Source organism: Elephas maximus, chromosome 22 (genome assembly GCF_024166365.1).
Source record: "Elephas maximus indicus isolate mEleMax1 chromosome 22, mEleMax1 primary haplotype, whole genome shotgun sequence".
Lineage (NCBI taxonomy): Eukaryota > Metazoa > Chordata > Mammalia > Proboscidea > Elephantidae > Elephas > Elephas maximus.
The window spans coordinates 39,462,545-39,476,167 of record NC_064840.1 but is presented as its reverse complement, the minus strand read 5'-3'; the positions used below and the strand labels follow the sequence as shown (position 1 = coordinate 39,476,167).

The 13,623-nt window shown below is 46.9% G+C and overlaps 1 protein-coding gene across 4 annotated transcripts in view; it reads left to right on the top strand.

Moving 5' to 3' along the window:
• BLK (BLK proto-oncogene, Src family tyrosine kinase) overlaps positions 1–13,623 on the top strand; it is an 89,315-nt gene that overhangs the window by 64,544 nt on the left and 11,148 nt on the right. For 2 of the 4 annotated variants that reach the window (XM_049866431.1, XM_049866430.1), the window contains 8 exons: positions 1,266–1,317; positions 3,283–3,376; positions 4,434–4,532; positions 5,605–5,708; positions 8,946–9,092; positions 9,518–9,670; positions 11,030–11,209; positions 12,409–12,485. In XM_049866431.1, coding sequence (XP_049722388.1) covers positions 1,266–1,317; positions 3,283–3,376; positions 4,434–4,532; positions 5,605–5,708; positions 8,946–9,092; positions 9,518–9,670; positions 11,030–11,209; positions 12,409–12,485 — 906 coding nt within the window. The remainder of the gene's footprint in view (positions 1–1,265; positions 1,318–3,282; positions 3,377–4,433; positions 4,533–5,604; positions 5,709–8,945; positions 9,093–9,517; positions 9,671–11,029; positions 11,210–12,408; positions 12,486–13,623) is intronic. The other 2 variants (XM_049866432.1, XM_049866433.1) reach the window with 2 other exon arrangements.

The following is a 13,623-nucleotide window of genomic DNA, read 5'->3' as shown; positions in this document are numbered from 1 at the left end:
TGGGTGAGGACCCTGTTTAATAGGCAAAGCAGTGTCAAACTTCAAACACCCACCTTTCCACCTCACAGCTGAAACAGTTGCAGTCTGCCAACAAGGGCCTATTCTCCTGAAATAGGCTTAGACAGGTCCATGCAGGGGGGAAAGGCATTGAAAGTCCATGGACCATTTATGCCTGGACGGGAGCCGCTTCTGTCCTGAGCTCCCCAGCTTAGTGGAGCTGGCAGATTATATTTTCCCCCAGTTGTGAATTTATTCCTTCTGCAAGGCTGGAAATGGCTCAGGATACTCAGCAGGACCTATCTCAGGCCCAGGGAAATCCACAGCCACTGAAGCTGGTTTGGGGGCTGGGGGTCCAGTAAAATATACACAAGTACTTAGCTTCTGCCGAGAGTGCCGTTTTTACTTGGTTCTGGAGGTGTGATTAGGCTGTGCAACTGGCTGTCTCTCCCTGAGGAAACTGCGTCCAGAATGCCACCACCAGCCCTGCCGTGTTCGCTTCAGGGAATGGTGCCTGAGGGCTCCTGGTGATTCAGGTTCAGTAACTCCTCTCTGCTTCTGAACCATCTCTCCCTACCTGCCACTTAGTCTGTTTTCTAACTTTGCCTTTGATGTTCAGGACTCCTAGCTTGTAATAAATATAATCATTTTACTTGTTTTTCAGGTCTTTGTTGTAAGAGGGATCACTGGAAGTGTCATCTTGGTCCTGCCTCCGCATCTTTTAAATATTTTTATGTGTTATTAAAACAAGGTGCATTCTTGTATATATCTTCTTGTATACCTATGCAAAAGTTTCTCTACATGTTATATTCCTAGGAATATATTTCTTCAGTTTTAGGGAAACATTCTTTTTTAAAAATTTTCCCACACCAATAAATTCCCTTTTGCAACTTTACCTTTTGATGGTAGATCTAGATTTTAATCTATAACGTGGGCTTTCCACCCCACTTCACAACTGTCTCTTATCAAACAGCTTCCAGCATTCTTGCAAGTTGGGGCACCCCACATATTCTTCTTCTAATCATGCTTATGGTCAGTGCAGAGATGGTGTATGGTCTGGGCAGGGAGGGGTATGAGGGCGGCATTGAGACCCTGGGGAATTGCTGTGGTATGTGTAGAATTTACCTGTGCAAATACCAAATGTGGCTGCCTTTGTCGGACACAGAAGATCCCGAGAGGAATCTAGGTGACATGCTCAACAGGTTCATTTTACTTGGCCTTGCCCAGTATGCAGGGTGTTGGACTAACATAGAGTGTTTCTGCTCAAGGTCGTCTTTAATCATCTTGCTTCTCCACCTGCAGACAAGCACCTGGACCGAGGTAAGAAAGGGGTGGTTTGAAAAGCTGTGGCTCAATACGCACTCTCTCCCAGACCATGCTTTGTGGAGTCAGAGCAGCCTTCCCAGATAAAACAAGGCAAAGGCCCTCCGTGGTCAGAGAAGTGAAGATTGGGTGGGGGGAGTCTGGGAAGTGGCTCATCTCTATCCCTGGCTCCACCTGCCCCTTGAGGTCCTCCAGCCTTCCTAGATAAAACAAGGAAAAGGCCCTCCGTGGTCAGAGAAGTGAAGATTAGGTGGGGGGAATCTGGGAAGTGGCTTAGCTCTATGCCTGGCTTCACCTGCCCCCTTGAGGTCCTCCTGTGCTTGTCCTCCAAGCTCAATTTTCTAGATAGGATTAAAAAAAGAAAAAAGACTTTACAACTATAAAAGAGAACAAAAAGTAAAGAGTTATAGGAAATATAAACATCATATCAAACCCAAGCTTTAAAAATTCTAACTCCTGACCTCAAAAGGGTAGAACGAATTGCTATGTGTCATTACCTCCCAGCCCTAAGTTTGTTCCCTGTAGAGGGTACCATCTTGTTTCCCAACACTTTCCCAGCCCACTTTCAAAAGGTTACCTGCCAACCCTCTAACCACCCACACCACCCTCCCATCAACCCCAGTATCCAGCTTCTAATCTGATGGTGACCCAATGAATGTCTTCACTTTTCCTGACCCAGGGGATCAATGCATCAGCTGAGACTCAGCCCACTTAGAGGCCACTCACCTGATGTTCAGCATTAGCTTACAAGAGAGCATGATCCCAACCTTTTAATCCCCCAGCTTTCTCATGACCCAGCTTATACATAGCAACTGGAAGGGTCGGTCTTCAACAATCAGGGCCTCATTCATTAATTCATTCACACAGCACACATGGAGCACTACTATATGCCTGGCTCTGCTCAAGGACTGAGGAAGGAGTAAAAATGAGTAAGATATGAGTCCTCCCTTGAAAGAGCTCAGAGGCTAGGGAACTCATGAGCAAAGAGCTGTGGCCAGTTAGTGACTTCACGTGGTTTTCCTTGTTCTGCTGGTGATCACCATTAACTTCCATCAAGGGTCTTGGTTTACATCTCCAGCAAAGAAGCCCAGGGCAAGAAAATAAACTAATTTCATTTTGGAGCAAGAACTTGAATATTAGAACCAGAGGGACCACCATCATCTATTCCAACCCCCTATTTCACACAGAGGTGAGGTGATTAGCCCAAGATTATACCACTGGCCATATTCTCCTAGAGAAGTTAAGTGGTGTCCTTTGGGTCCGCAGAGCTGTGCAGAAGAGCCCCCGCTCCTGTTAGCAGTGGTCATTTGAAAGACTACTTGCCAATTTCCTGAGCCCTCACCCACCTATTCCAGGGCACCACCAGCAAGTCAGAGGGCCAGACAGGCCCAGAGGTGCTGCCAGTCAAAAGCACTCCAACTCCAACTGTATGGAAAGGTTAGGACTAAAGCTGTCAAATTACAGGACTACTGTCCCTTGGGAGAGAAGTAAATAGGGCAGATAGGGAAGGGAAAGAAAAGGAGAAGCTCACTTGCCTCAGAGATAGGGTGAAGGGAAAGGGCAGGATGAGGAATAAGCCAACACTGCTTCCCCAAACTTAAGTCTGCAGCCATCAGATGCCTAGCAACACCTGTGTAGTGCTGCCGATCTTTCTAGATCTTCTGATTATTGACTCCCGTACACAACAGCCCTGTCCAGTGCTCAGGGCTTTTAAGTGGGGTCCAGAAGGAAAGACAGGGTTGGCTCTGAGTGGCAGACAGCAAGGTCAGGAGGTCAGTCTTCCTGACAGGAATTTCCTATACAGCATTGGTGAGTGAGAAGGTGCACCATGCTACCCTTCTGTCCCTGCTAGTTCCTAACTCTCCTAGTAGCCAGAAGATGGCTCAGAAAAGAAACTTATCCCACTCCTGCCATCACTTCAGTAGGCTCAAGTGGTGGCCATCTTTTCCTTGTGCATTCTAGAGGAGCATTTTGTGGTGGCTTTGTATGATTACAACGCAGTGGACGACCAGGACCTACAGATGCTGAAGGGAGAGAAGCTGCAGATCTTGAAGGAGTAAGTTTCCTTAATGTCACCCCTTAGTCAGAGGCCTCTGTAGCTGTCCATCCCAGCAGTACTTCCACCCATCCATCTACCTCACCTTACCCCACCCCCCCTCCATGGCTGTCTCCAGAATATCCTCTTCATTGTCCTGTTCCCTAGCCCAATCGGCCAGCATTTTCTTCAACTTGGCCTAATTGTATTCCTTCCATATATTGTCCAAAGTCTTTTGCTGAGGTAGTTTCCATTTGCTATCCTCTGCTTTGCTGTTAAAATCCTACTTATCCTTCAAAACCCACCTCAAATGTCACCTCCTCCATGCAGCCTTCCTGACCCCTCAGGCAGTGTAAGCCTCCCATATCTGCCCCTACAGCACTTGCTTGCTGCTCCATTAGAGTCTTGTATTTGCATCAGTCATGTCCATCTTTGTCTCTCTTGCTGGACAGAAGTCTCACACAGGATTCCACATGTGAAATCAGCTTTAGCTTATTTCTAGTGTTCCTTCTCAGAAATTCCACCAAAGTCTGCTGCCTTCCAAATGCTGGATTTGTCCTTAGAGCACTGAGGGGTTGATTTTGTTTTTGAAGTCGTGCAGTGGTGTTGGGCCAAGAGCATTAAAGCTCCAACCTCTAGACCACACATGAGCTGCCCAGTTCCTCCTGTTTTTGTCTTTCCCAGGCCAGTCCCAACACACTCACTAAATTCTAAACAGTATCTGTAATTTTGTCCCCTTTATCAAGAGGAAAGCCTACTCACTAGAAGACAGGTGCCTCTTGGGTTTGTCAGACTGTCTGGGTAAACTCTTCCCTCTAGAGACTGCATCATCCCCCTTCCTGCCCTGGACCAGGAGTACCTTTAGTCTGTGGATGCTCACTAAAGTAGAAATAACCCAGACAGCCACCGCATCAGTGAGCAATTTGGATAAGTTACATCTTATCTGCCAGACTGTCTATTTTCATGAATTCTCTGCCTCCCAGAGATGAAGTCATACTGTGAAGGACTGTGAGTTGTCCCATGGAAAGGCCCATGTGAGCCATTATCCTATTTCTGTTTTCTCCCTTCTCCCTCTTAGAACTGGAGACTGGTGGTTGGCCAAATCACTCATCACTGGAAGAGAAGGCTATGTGCCCAGTAACTTTGTTGCCCGAGTAGAGACCCTGGAAGTGGAAAAGTAGGTAGACAAGCTTGAGTCTCCTTCTAAGCAGAGGTAGTAATCACTGCTTTTGCTCTGAAGGTTACTCTTAGGTGGAATCAATAGTGGGCTAAAAAGTGAACCCTTGTGAACCCAGGAGGGAGGGAGCAGAAAAAAGGCAGGGAACTGAAACTGCTGGCAAAGGATTATTTACTGGTCCCAGATAACAACACTCCTGAGTTTGAATCACTGTGTGATACTGAAGGAGTTCCTTCCCTCCTCTGCACCTCACTCTTACCATCTGTAAAATGAGAACTGCTCTTTCCTTGGGTTAACCAGTTGCCATTGAGTTGACTCTGACTCATGCCAACCCCATCTCTGTCTGAGTAGAACTGTGCCCCGAGGTTTTCAATGGTTGATTTTTCAGAAGTAGAACACCAGGACTTTCTTTCAAGGTGCCTCTGGATGAACTTGAACCTCCAACCTTTTTGTTAGAAGCTGAGTATGTTAACTGTTGGCACCACCCAGGGACTTTTCCCATGTGTCAGGATGGCTTGAGAGCCAACAGTGGGTGGTGTGATCACCAAACAGTCTTCCAAGGCCTCCAGTGATGTCTGCTGTGGGAGGGTTTCTTGTCTGCCCACACCCAGCCCTGCCTGGTGCCCCAGTGTGAGCATTTCCATGTGAGTCTGGGACAGTGTACAGGACAATGTGGCACTGCTATACTGAAGAATCATGTGCAGCCTGGGCATCCTAAGTGGGGAACATAGTGGCAACCCCTACTCTGAGAGTCTCTGGCAGTTTGTTTCAGAGATTCAAGCCTAAGGAGGCAACAATGAGTACCTTGTGGGGAAGGTGTTCAGGTGCATTTTTCCAAAGCAAAATTAACAAAAGTCACCCAAATAATGTTCTCGTTTTCTTTTAAAGAAAACAGTAAATCCACATGCTGGTAGAAAAATGGAAGGGGGTACAGGGGCCAGAGGGGCATTTAATTTACTAAGATATTTGATTTCTTGGTGAAAGAGGCATTGCTTAGGAGGGAGGTTTGGATAAGAGTATTCCAAGAAGCACAGCCATTATTTGAGGTTTACCTGCCTTTTCCTTTTTCCAGGTGGTTCTTTAGATCAATTAGCCGGAAAGATGCTGAGAGGCAGCTTCTGGCTCCAATCAATAAGGTTGGCTCTTTCCTTATTAGAGAGAATGAAACAAATAAAGGTAAGCATGGTAGCCCACACACCCTCTTCTCTGTGTGTCTCCCAGGCAGGAGAGTTTAGTGAGGGTGATGAGCACCCAGGGGCAATCTCTAAATTGCACCCCCCCTCAATTTCAAGATGAATAGGTGTTGATAGCAGTAAAGGTGAAGAGTCAGCAGAAACGCCTTCTCCCTCTTGTTTGCTGTCTCAGTCAGACATCTTTCACATTTGTGGCACCCTGGAATGTCATTCTGTGTCTCATCTGGTGCTCCCTTGGACTTGTGCCCAGGGGATAGTGTGCCCCCCCTTGCTACGCCACTGCCCCCAGTAATTCCACACCAGAGGCCCTACTTCCATGGAGGGAACACCAGCCCAGAGAACCTCAAAGCTTCTGGGCCCCAAGCCTGTCTCTCAATATAGACCCTGCCTGGACAGCCCAGTTGTGTTTTTTCTGTTTTTTAGCTTTATGCAAATGGAGTCATACTGTTTTTATTTTTGCGTGTCTTCTTTTATTCAACATTGTGACAATCGTATGTTGTTGAGTATGTTATTAGTCTGTTCACTTTCCTTGCTATATAGAATCCAGTGTGTAAGTATTCCATAATTTATGTATCCATTCTACTGCTGACAGACCTTGGATTATTTCCATTTAAGACTATAAACACACTGCTATATGAACCTTATTATGTATGCCTTTTGGTACACATTTGCACTAGATTTAAGATTTAGACCTCTGAAATACTAGGACAACATCCCCATGTGAAAGATGAGGAAACTGAGACCCAGAGAGAGGAAATAGCTCACCCAAGGCCAACAGTGAGTAAATATCGGAGCTCAAAGTGTCAGTGTATGAACCTGCTACCCCTGCTTCTGAGAGCAGCATTCCTTCCCTTTACTGTGTCGCTTCCTGGCCCTCTCTTGTACCCACTGGCTGTAGCTTAGAGATGCACACTGAGAGGTCTTGTTTTGGAGTGCTGAGGAGAGTGTGTGTGTGTGTGCGTGTGTGCGTGCGTGTGTGTGCGCATACATGTATGTGTATGCATGTGCATGTGCGTGAGGGGTGATGTTGCTTGAACAGCCTTGCAACCCTGGCTCCATCTGGCCAATTCTCAGCTTGGGCTAGCTCCCTGGGGTAAGAAGATAGGAAGAGATAGGCCAACTCTTAAAGAGCCCCTTCCTCCCCCACATGGAGGTCTGAGGGCCCCTTTCCTCCACCATTTTGTTAATGAGATGGAAAAGCAGCAGATATGTTGATGAGACCTACAAGATCACATGGTGTCTTAAGCCAATCTCTTTTGAGATATACAAGAGAGAAGTAAGCAGAGAGACACGGGGACCTCATACTACCAAGAAAGTAGAGCCAGAACCACGCGTCCTTTGGACCTGCAGCCACTGCACTGAGAAGCTCCTAAACCAGGGAAAGATTGATGACAAGGGGCTTCCTCCAGAGCCAACAGAGAAGAGAAAGCCTTCCCCTGGAGCTGATGCCCTGAATTTGGACTTGTAGCCTACTAGACTGCGAGGGAATAAATTTCTCTTTTTGGAAGCCATCCACTTGTGGTATTTCTGTTACAGCAGCACTAGATGACTAAGACATCTACTTCTTAAAAATTAGCTATTGAAAACCCTATGGAGGGGCACAGTTCTACTCTGACATACATGGGGTCACCATGAGTCACAGTTGATGTATGGCAACTGCACATGAAGCTCAAACTAGTTTACCAACCTAAAGGCAGGTGGTCCTTTCCATGTTAAGAACTCATAATTTCTGAGAGCCAAGCCCTGTATGCACAGCGCAGCCCAGATGGACCATGGAGGCAGGTGGATCCAGGTTTTGTGAACCTGAGGTTCTGGAGGCCCTCTTTAAGAGCAATACAAAACTGTAGGAACAAATATGAGAGATAAGATCTTAGAAGAGCCCAGGCAAGTGAGGGACCCTAAATTATAAGCTTAAGCAGCTTCACAGAAAATATGACTATGTGGAGGCCAGCCAAGTTTTCTTGGCTTATTGCTGGGCACTTGGCTCAGTTTGCAGCCTATGAAATGGGGAGAGAAGTTCTTTTGCTCACTACAGTGGTACGGATGAAGGAACTCACCACAGCCAAGCTCTTTTGTTCCTTATAGGCTGGAGGGCACAATTGCACCAACCTGGGGTGGTAGGGGGTTTGGGAGGGAATAGTTTGCAGCATTTGGACTGGGGCCAGGGATGTGGATGGACTGTGGCAGCAGCAAGGTTCACTGACTGAGCGGACAGCCTCTCAGCATTCTCTTTTGCATGTAGGTGATGAGAAAGACACATTGGCTAAGAGAAACAGGACAGGAGAAGGGTCTGAATAGGGGTGGTGGTTCTGACAGGAGAGGAAAGATGGCTTAAGACCAACAGAACAAAATGGAGTGTCCACACCCCAGAAAAAGAGATGTCCAAGCCTGAGTCCTGGTGGGAAAGTGTGGAATTGATCATGGTAGGCTCATCCTCAAGGAAAGGACCTGGGAGCCCTCAGCTCAGTCCCCAAACCTGCCACTGACTAGCAGAGTAACCTTTGGCAAGCAACATCATCCTTCTAGGCCTCAGCTTCCTCATCTCTCAAATTAGAGTTTGAAGTGCATCCATGGTACCCAGAGAGCTGCACAGAGGCATTTTATAAAAACATCAAGATAATGAAAGAAGTTTCTCAATATGAAAATTTGCCACCTAGTTCTTAACCCTTGGCTTCTCCTACCACTTGTCTCCAGGCAAACATTAGCATAGATGACAATATAAATGGACAAGCAGCAAAAGAGTATGAGCAGATATACTGGAAACCATTTATTATACTTTCTTCCAAGGACGTGGGTGCTTGAGGTTGTGATTTGCTACTGTATGTGGGAGTATAGCCCAAAAATAAATAAATTAAACTTCTAGGCCCTACAATGACCCTACATTTCTCAATATTTCGTGGCAAAGGGGTCCAGAGAGACCAGGTGCCCCAGTGGAGGGCCTGTGTGATTACTAAGAGGCTGTCCCACCTGCTCCGGAGTTCTGTGATTCCATACCTGAGTTTTGCAAGCTTTGGGGGCAATATCAAGGACAGGGTCAGGTGAAGACGACAGGGAAGACTTCCAGGAGGGCTGAGGTCAGGTGAGGAAACTTACAATGGTAGTGGCCAAAATGGAAAGTAGAATTTGAGGAACTTTTTTCAGTGAATTGAAATGAAGCCCAAATACCAATCCTAATAGTTCATCTTACTTTTCTTATGGGTGTGTTTTATTAACCCTCTAGGTGCCTTTTCCCTGTCTGTGAAGGATGTAACCACCCAGGGGGAGGTGATCAAACACTATAAGATCCGAGTGCTGGATGAAGGAGGCTATTACATCTCTCCCAGCATTACTTTTCCCTCGCTCCAAGACCTGGTGCAGCACTATTCTAGTAAGAGCAGGCATCCCAAGTGGCAGAGGGAGGGTTGTGACAAGGGACCCCTTTTATCTCTCGCTAAGATCCCAAGATTATGTGAATCATTTGTGCCACATAAGGAGGGAGGATTATCCCAAAGCTGGACCTAAGGCAGTTGGCAACTCTCAGAATAATGATTCAATGTTGGTGACCCTGATCCCATCTAACAGCTCAACATGCGACCACATGGAAAGTGACAAGTATTTTACATCTAAATGTCCTTAGAGAGAGCAAGTCATTGATAGATGTACTGCTTTATGCAAAACTAATGAAAAGAGCTGAATGTGTGTGTGCTGACAGGTGGGGGTAGGGGAGATGATAGTGGCAACATGACTAGGAGAGGTGTGCATCTTTGGTTGCTCTGGTAACTTCCAGCCCCATCTCTTTTTTCCCTAATGCAGAGAACGGGAATGGTTTGTGCCAGAGGCTGATGCTGCCCTGTGTGAGCCTGGCTCCTCAGAAGCCCTGGGTCCAGGATGAATGGGAAATTCCCCGGCAGTCTCTCAAACTGGTCAGAAAACTTGGATCCGGGCAGTTTGGAGAAGTCTGGATGGGTAAGTATATGGCATGCCAGAAGCCTCTCTCCCTACCCTACGTCCTTAAATATAGAAGGGGCAACTGAAGACAAAAGTCCTGGTATTTGCACAGTACATCATACTTTTTGCATAAAGACTTGTGAGGAAGAAAGGACAGAGGCTCAGATACCCATTTTACTGATGAAGTCATCAAGGCAGAGAACATTGAAGTGACTTGCCCACAGTTGCTATAATTTATCCCATAGTCATGGTGGTGGAGTAGGAATAGAATGCAGCTCTCTCCGCCCCTAAATTAGTTCCCCCCTTTGTTCTTTTCTGCCCAGTGCTAGCTTTGCCATTGACTTGTGTGTGAACTTGAATGTATTGCTAACTTTTCTTAGCTGTGGCTCTTCTATATGTAGATAATGTTATACAGGGAAGAACAGTGAACTAGGAGTTCAAGCGTCTGTTCAAGGCCAACCACTGGCCAATTAGTGCCTCTGGCCAAGTCACTTAACTCCCAGGTGCCCACATTTTCACATTTAAATTGTATTTGATGACTGCTCCCCTGCTGACCATTGGCACTATCAGAACGTAAAACATTCTGCTTTGTTTTATTCCTGGAATGGTCCATGTCTCTGGGGCATGATTTCAGGATAGGATCCTGATGCCTCCCCATACCCTCAAGCACCACATGGCCAAGGCCTGAGATGCCTCTAGCAAGGGCTCCACTCTTTATCTGGGGTGTTGGGTCCCTGTTAAAGTTCAGCTACCCTGAGAAGGGAAAGTAGAAGTTATTCATCTTCCCAACTTGACTAAGGCTGGGAGGGTGTGAATGGGGGCCCGAATGGGGTGAGGAGGGAGTGTGGAGATATAAGTAGTTTAAGGAGCAGAAAGGAATGCCACAGAGGCATAGAAAGAAGTTAATGAGACCCACAAGCCACCTCTGCCTCCTTCATAATGTTACCACAGGCCGTAATGCTTTTTTCCATAATCAAACTATTATGAGATAGAAGAGATTCATTACGTAGGGGATAGTGAAAGGGGTAAGAGCAAGGCTACATGAAGGATGTAGCCCAGGCCCTGCATATGGGGACAAAGAAGTAAAAAGGCAAGGTAAATTCCTCGACTGCCTGAGGCACCAATATATCAAGAAAGCCTGAAACAGCTTTGGTATCTCACACAGCGTAAGCCTGGCCCCTACCCCTGCCTTCAGAATCTGCACATTCAACCCAGGACTACTTCCATAGTGGGCCTCTCTGGCTTCAGTCTCCTGATCTATAGAATAGAGACAGCACCTGGAAGCTTTTCTGTAGATTTTGGTTACAGGAATTGCCTCTGAGCAACCTGTCAGCCTTCTTAATGGCTTCCTAATTCTCTCTCTTCCCCTGGGCTTAGGTTATTACAAAAACAATGTGAAGGTGGCCATCAAGACCTTGAAGGAGGGAACTATGTCTCCTGAAGCCTTTCTGGGTGAGGCCAACATGATGAAAACCCTCCAGCATGAGAGACTGGTCCGTCTCTACGCCGTGGTCACCAAGGAGCCCATCTACATAGTGACCGAGTACATGGCCAGAGGTGGTACACTCCACAGGAGTTTATTCCTTTACTGAAGCTGGGAGGCAAGGGGAAGCGTCCAAGCTTGGGGGAGTAGAAGTCTGAGTATGATCCAGCTGCCATGGATTTGGCTGGCCAGAGGATCTCCAGGGGGATGGCTGTGCCATGGGCAGATGTAGGGAGTTGCAAGTATATGGGAGTAGGAAGAGAAACAGAGGGGTAAATTCTTATAGAGCTCTGTCCTCAGTTCAGGAATAGTTCAACCAACATTTTTGGAGTGTCTCTTCCGTGCCCAGCCTTATTTCATGCCTACTGGGGAAGACAGAGCACTGCAAAGTCAAAAGAGCAGTAGGCTGGGCATCTGAAGATAGGGTTCTAGTTCCAGCTCTAACACTAACGAGCCACGGGACCCTTTACAACTGTGTGAACATTTTACAACATGCATGAAAAGAGAAATTGGGCTAGATGGCCTCTGAGGTCGTGGTGTAGCCAAGTGCTCATGGGAGTAGTGACCCCGGGATCAGGCTTGTGTCTTTGGTAGAGGTTGAGGGGAAATAAGCCCCTAACTATGGTCTCAACCTTTGACCTTCCCACCTCTCTAATGGCCCTAACTCCATACTGCTTCCTTATAGCCATAACTATGCTACTATATTTCCTTAAAATTTTCTGGAAAGGTGGCCACTGTGGGAGACTATGCTGGGGGTCACAATGGCCACCTTGGTCATCTCTTAGCAGCACTTCAGGCAAGCTTCCTTCCTAGTTCTTTAATGCTGTGGAGAAGCTGCATTTGTCCCTTGTATCAACCCCCAAGAGACAATTCTCCATTCTGGTGTTTTCTTGCTAAGGGAAACACCTCTGTCAACAAAGTATCAAGGGAGCAAGTAAGGTATTAACATGGGAAAGTCATGTCAGGAAAGAGCACCAAATTTAGGGTCAGATCAGTAGGTTCTATTTCCAGCTCCTCTGGCTGTACAACTTCAGACAACTTGGCTGAGACCTAACACCCCCTGGGCAGCCGGGAGCATATTAGCTGCCTCCTGGAGTGCTCTAAGGATTGAGTTTGGGCTCTTCATAAAGTATAAGGCACTCTGGAGCTGTGGATAAGTTCCTTCTCAGTGTACCAAGCGATCTGAGAGAGCAACCACCTACTTTCTGGAGAGGCTGGCACAGCAGGGGTGGATCATTTTGCAGAAGTAGAGTTGCAACGTCTCTCTTCTCAGGATGCCTTCTGGATTTCTTGAAGACAGATGAAGGTAGCAGACTGTCCCTCCCAAGACTGATTGACATGTCGGCCCAGGTTTGTAAACTACCAAGTGCAGAGAGAACCAGAGAGCTGAACCCCCAGGCCCTTTTCTCTGTGCTCTGTGGCTTAACAAAATAATCAACCATTTAGATATTGTACCAGTTAGATTTAGTTTGGGCTGCAAGGGACAGAGAACCCAAATTAATAATGGCTTAAGTATATAAACACCCTGAGGTGGGCAGTCCGGGGCAGGTACACAGCTCTGCCCAGCGGAGGCCCCAGGGACCCAGATTTCTTCCACCCTGCTGAATATCTTGGCAGGTCATCTTATTGTCCAAGACGGCAGCTTAAGCTTTACCTTCATAGCCTCTTTGCAGCCAACAAGAAGATGTAAGGGGAAAGAAAGTCCACCTTCCTCCATTTAGAAACATATCCCTAAAGTTACCCACTATACTTCCTCTTACATCCCACTTGCCACCACGTCAAGTTGCCATACCTAGCTGCAAGGGAGCCTATGAAATGTAGTCTTCATTCTGGGCAGCCATAATAGAATGAGATGTGACTAAGGAAGAAAGAGATCACGGATATTGTGGGATACCCAGTCTCCTTTGCCACAGAAAGTTAGCAAGAGTTCCATTTAACATAGTAGGCAAATGTGTTTTGTTGTGACCTCATTTGGTTCTTAGATGGTGTCCACAAATGCCTTCTGCAGTAGGTGATCCAGAAAACATTGATCCCAGGAGCCCTAAGTTCTGCTGCAACCCTGGGACTTGGCCCCAGCATGGTGGGCAGGCATGAGCCACACACAAGTGCTAGGGACACTGTTTCTTCTCTCGGAGCTAAAGAATCCTCTTTGAACATCAGGGAATATCAATTATCAGAACTTCTCAGCTCGTGGACTAATCCTCTGTGTGTTCCTTGGGTTCATGTGCAAGGCTTCCCAGGCGTCATGAGTTAAGTTCAAAGTGGAGAGGAGCAAATTTTAGCTGAGGGTTCTAACTGGCAAGAAAACTCATCTGATGACCCTGAGTGTGTGTGTGTGTTAATACTGGGACTCTCAGCAGGAAAACTTTGGTTTGCGGTCAGCCTAAGAGATGCATCAACACACACACACACACGTGCGCGTGCACACACATCCGGCTATGGCGAGGAAATCTGCCTCACTCCCACACCCTTCCCCACCTCATTTGGC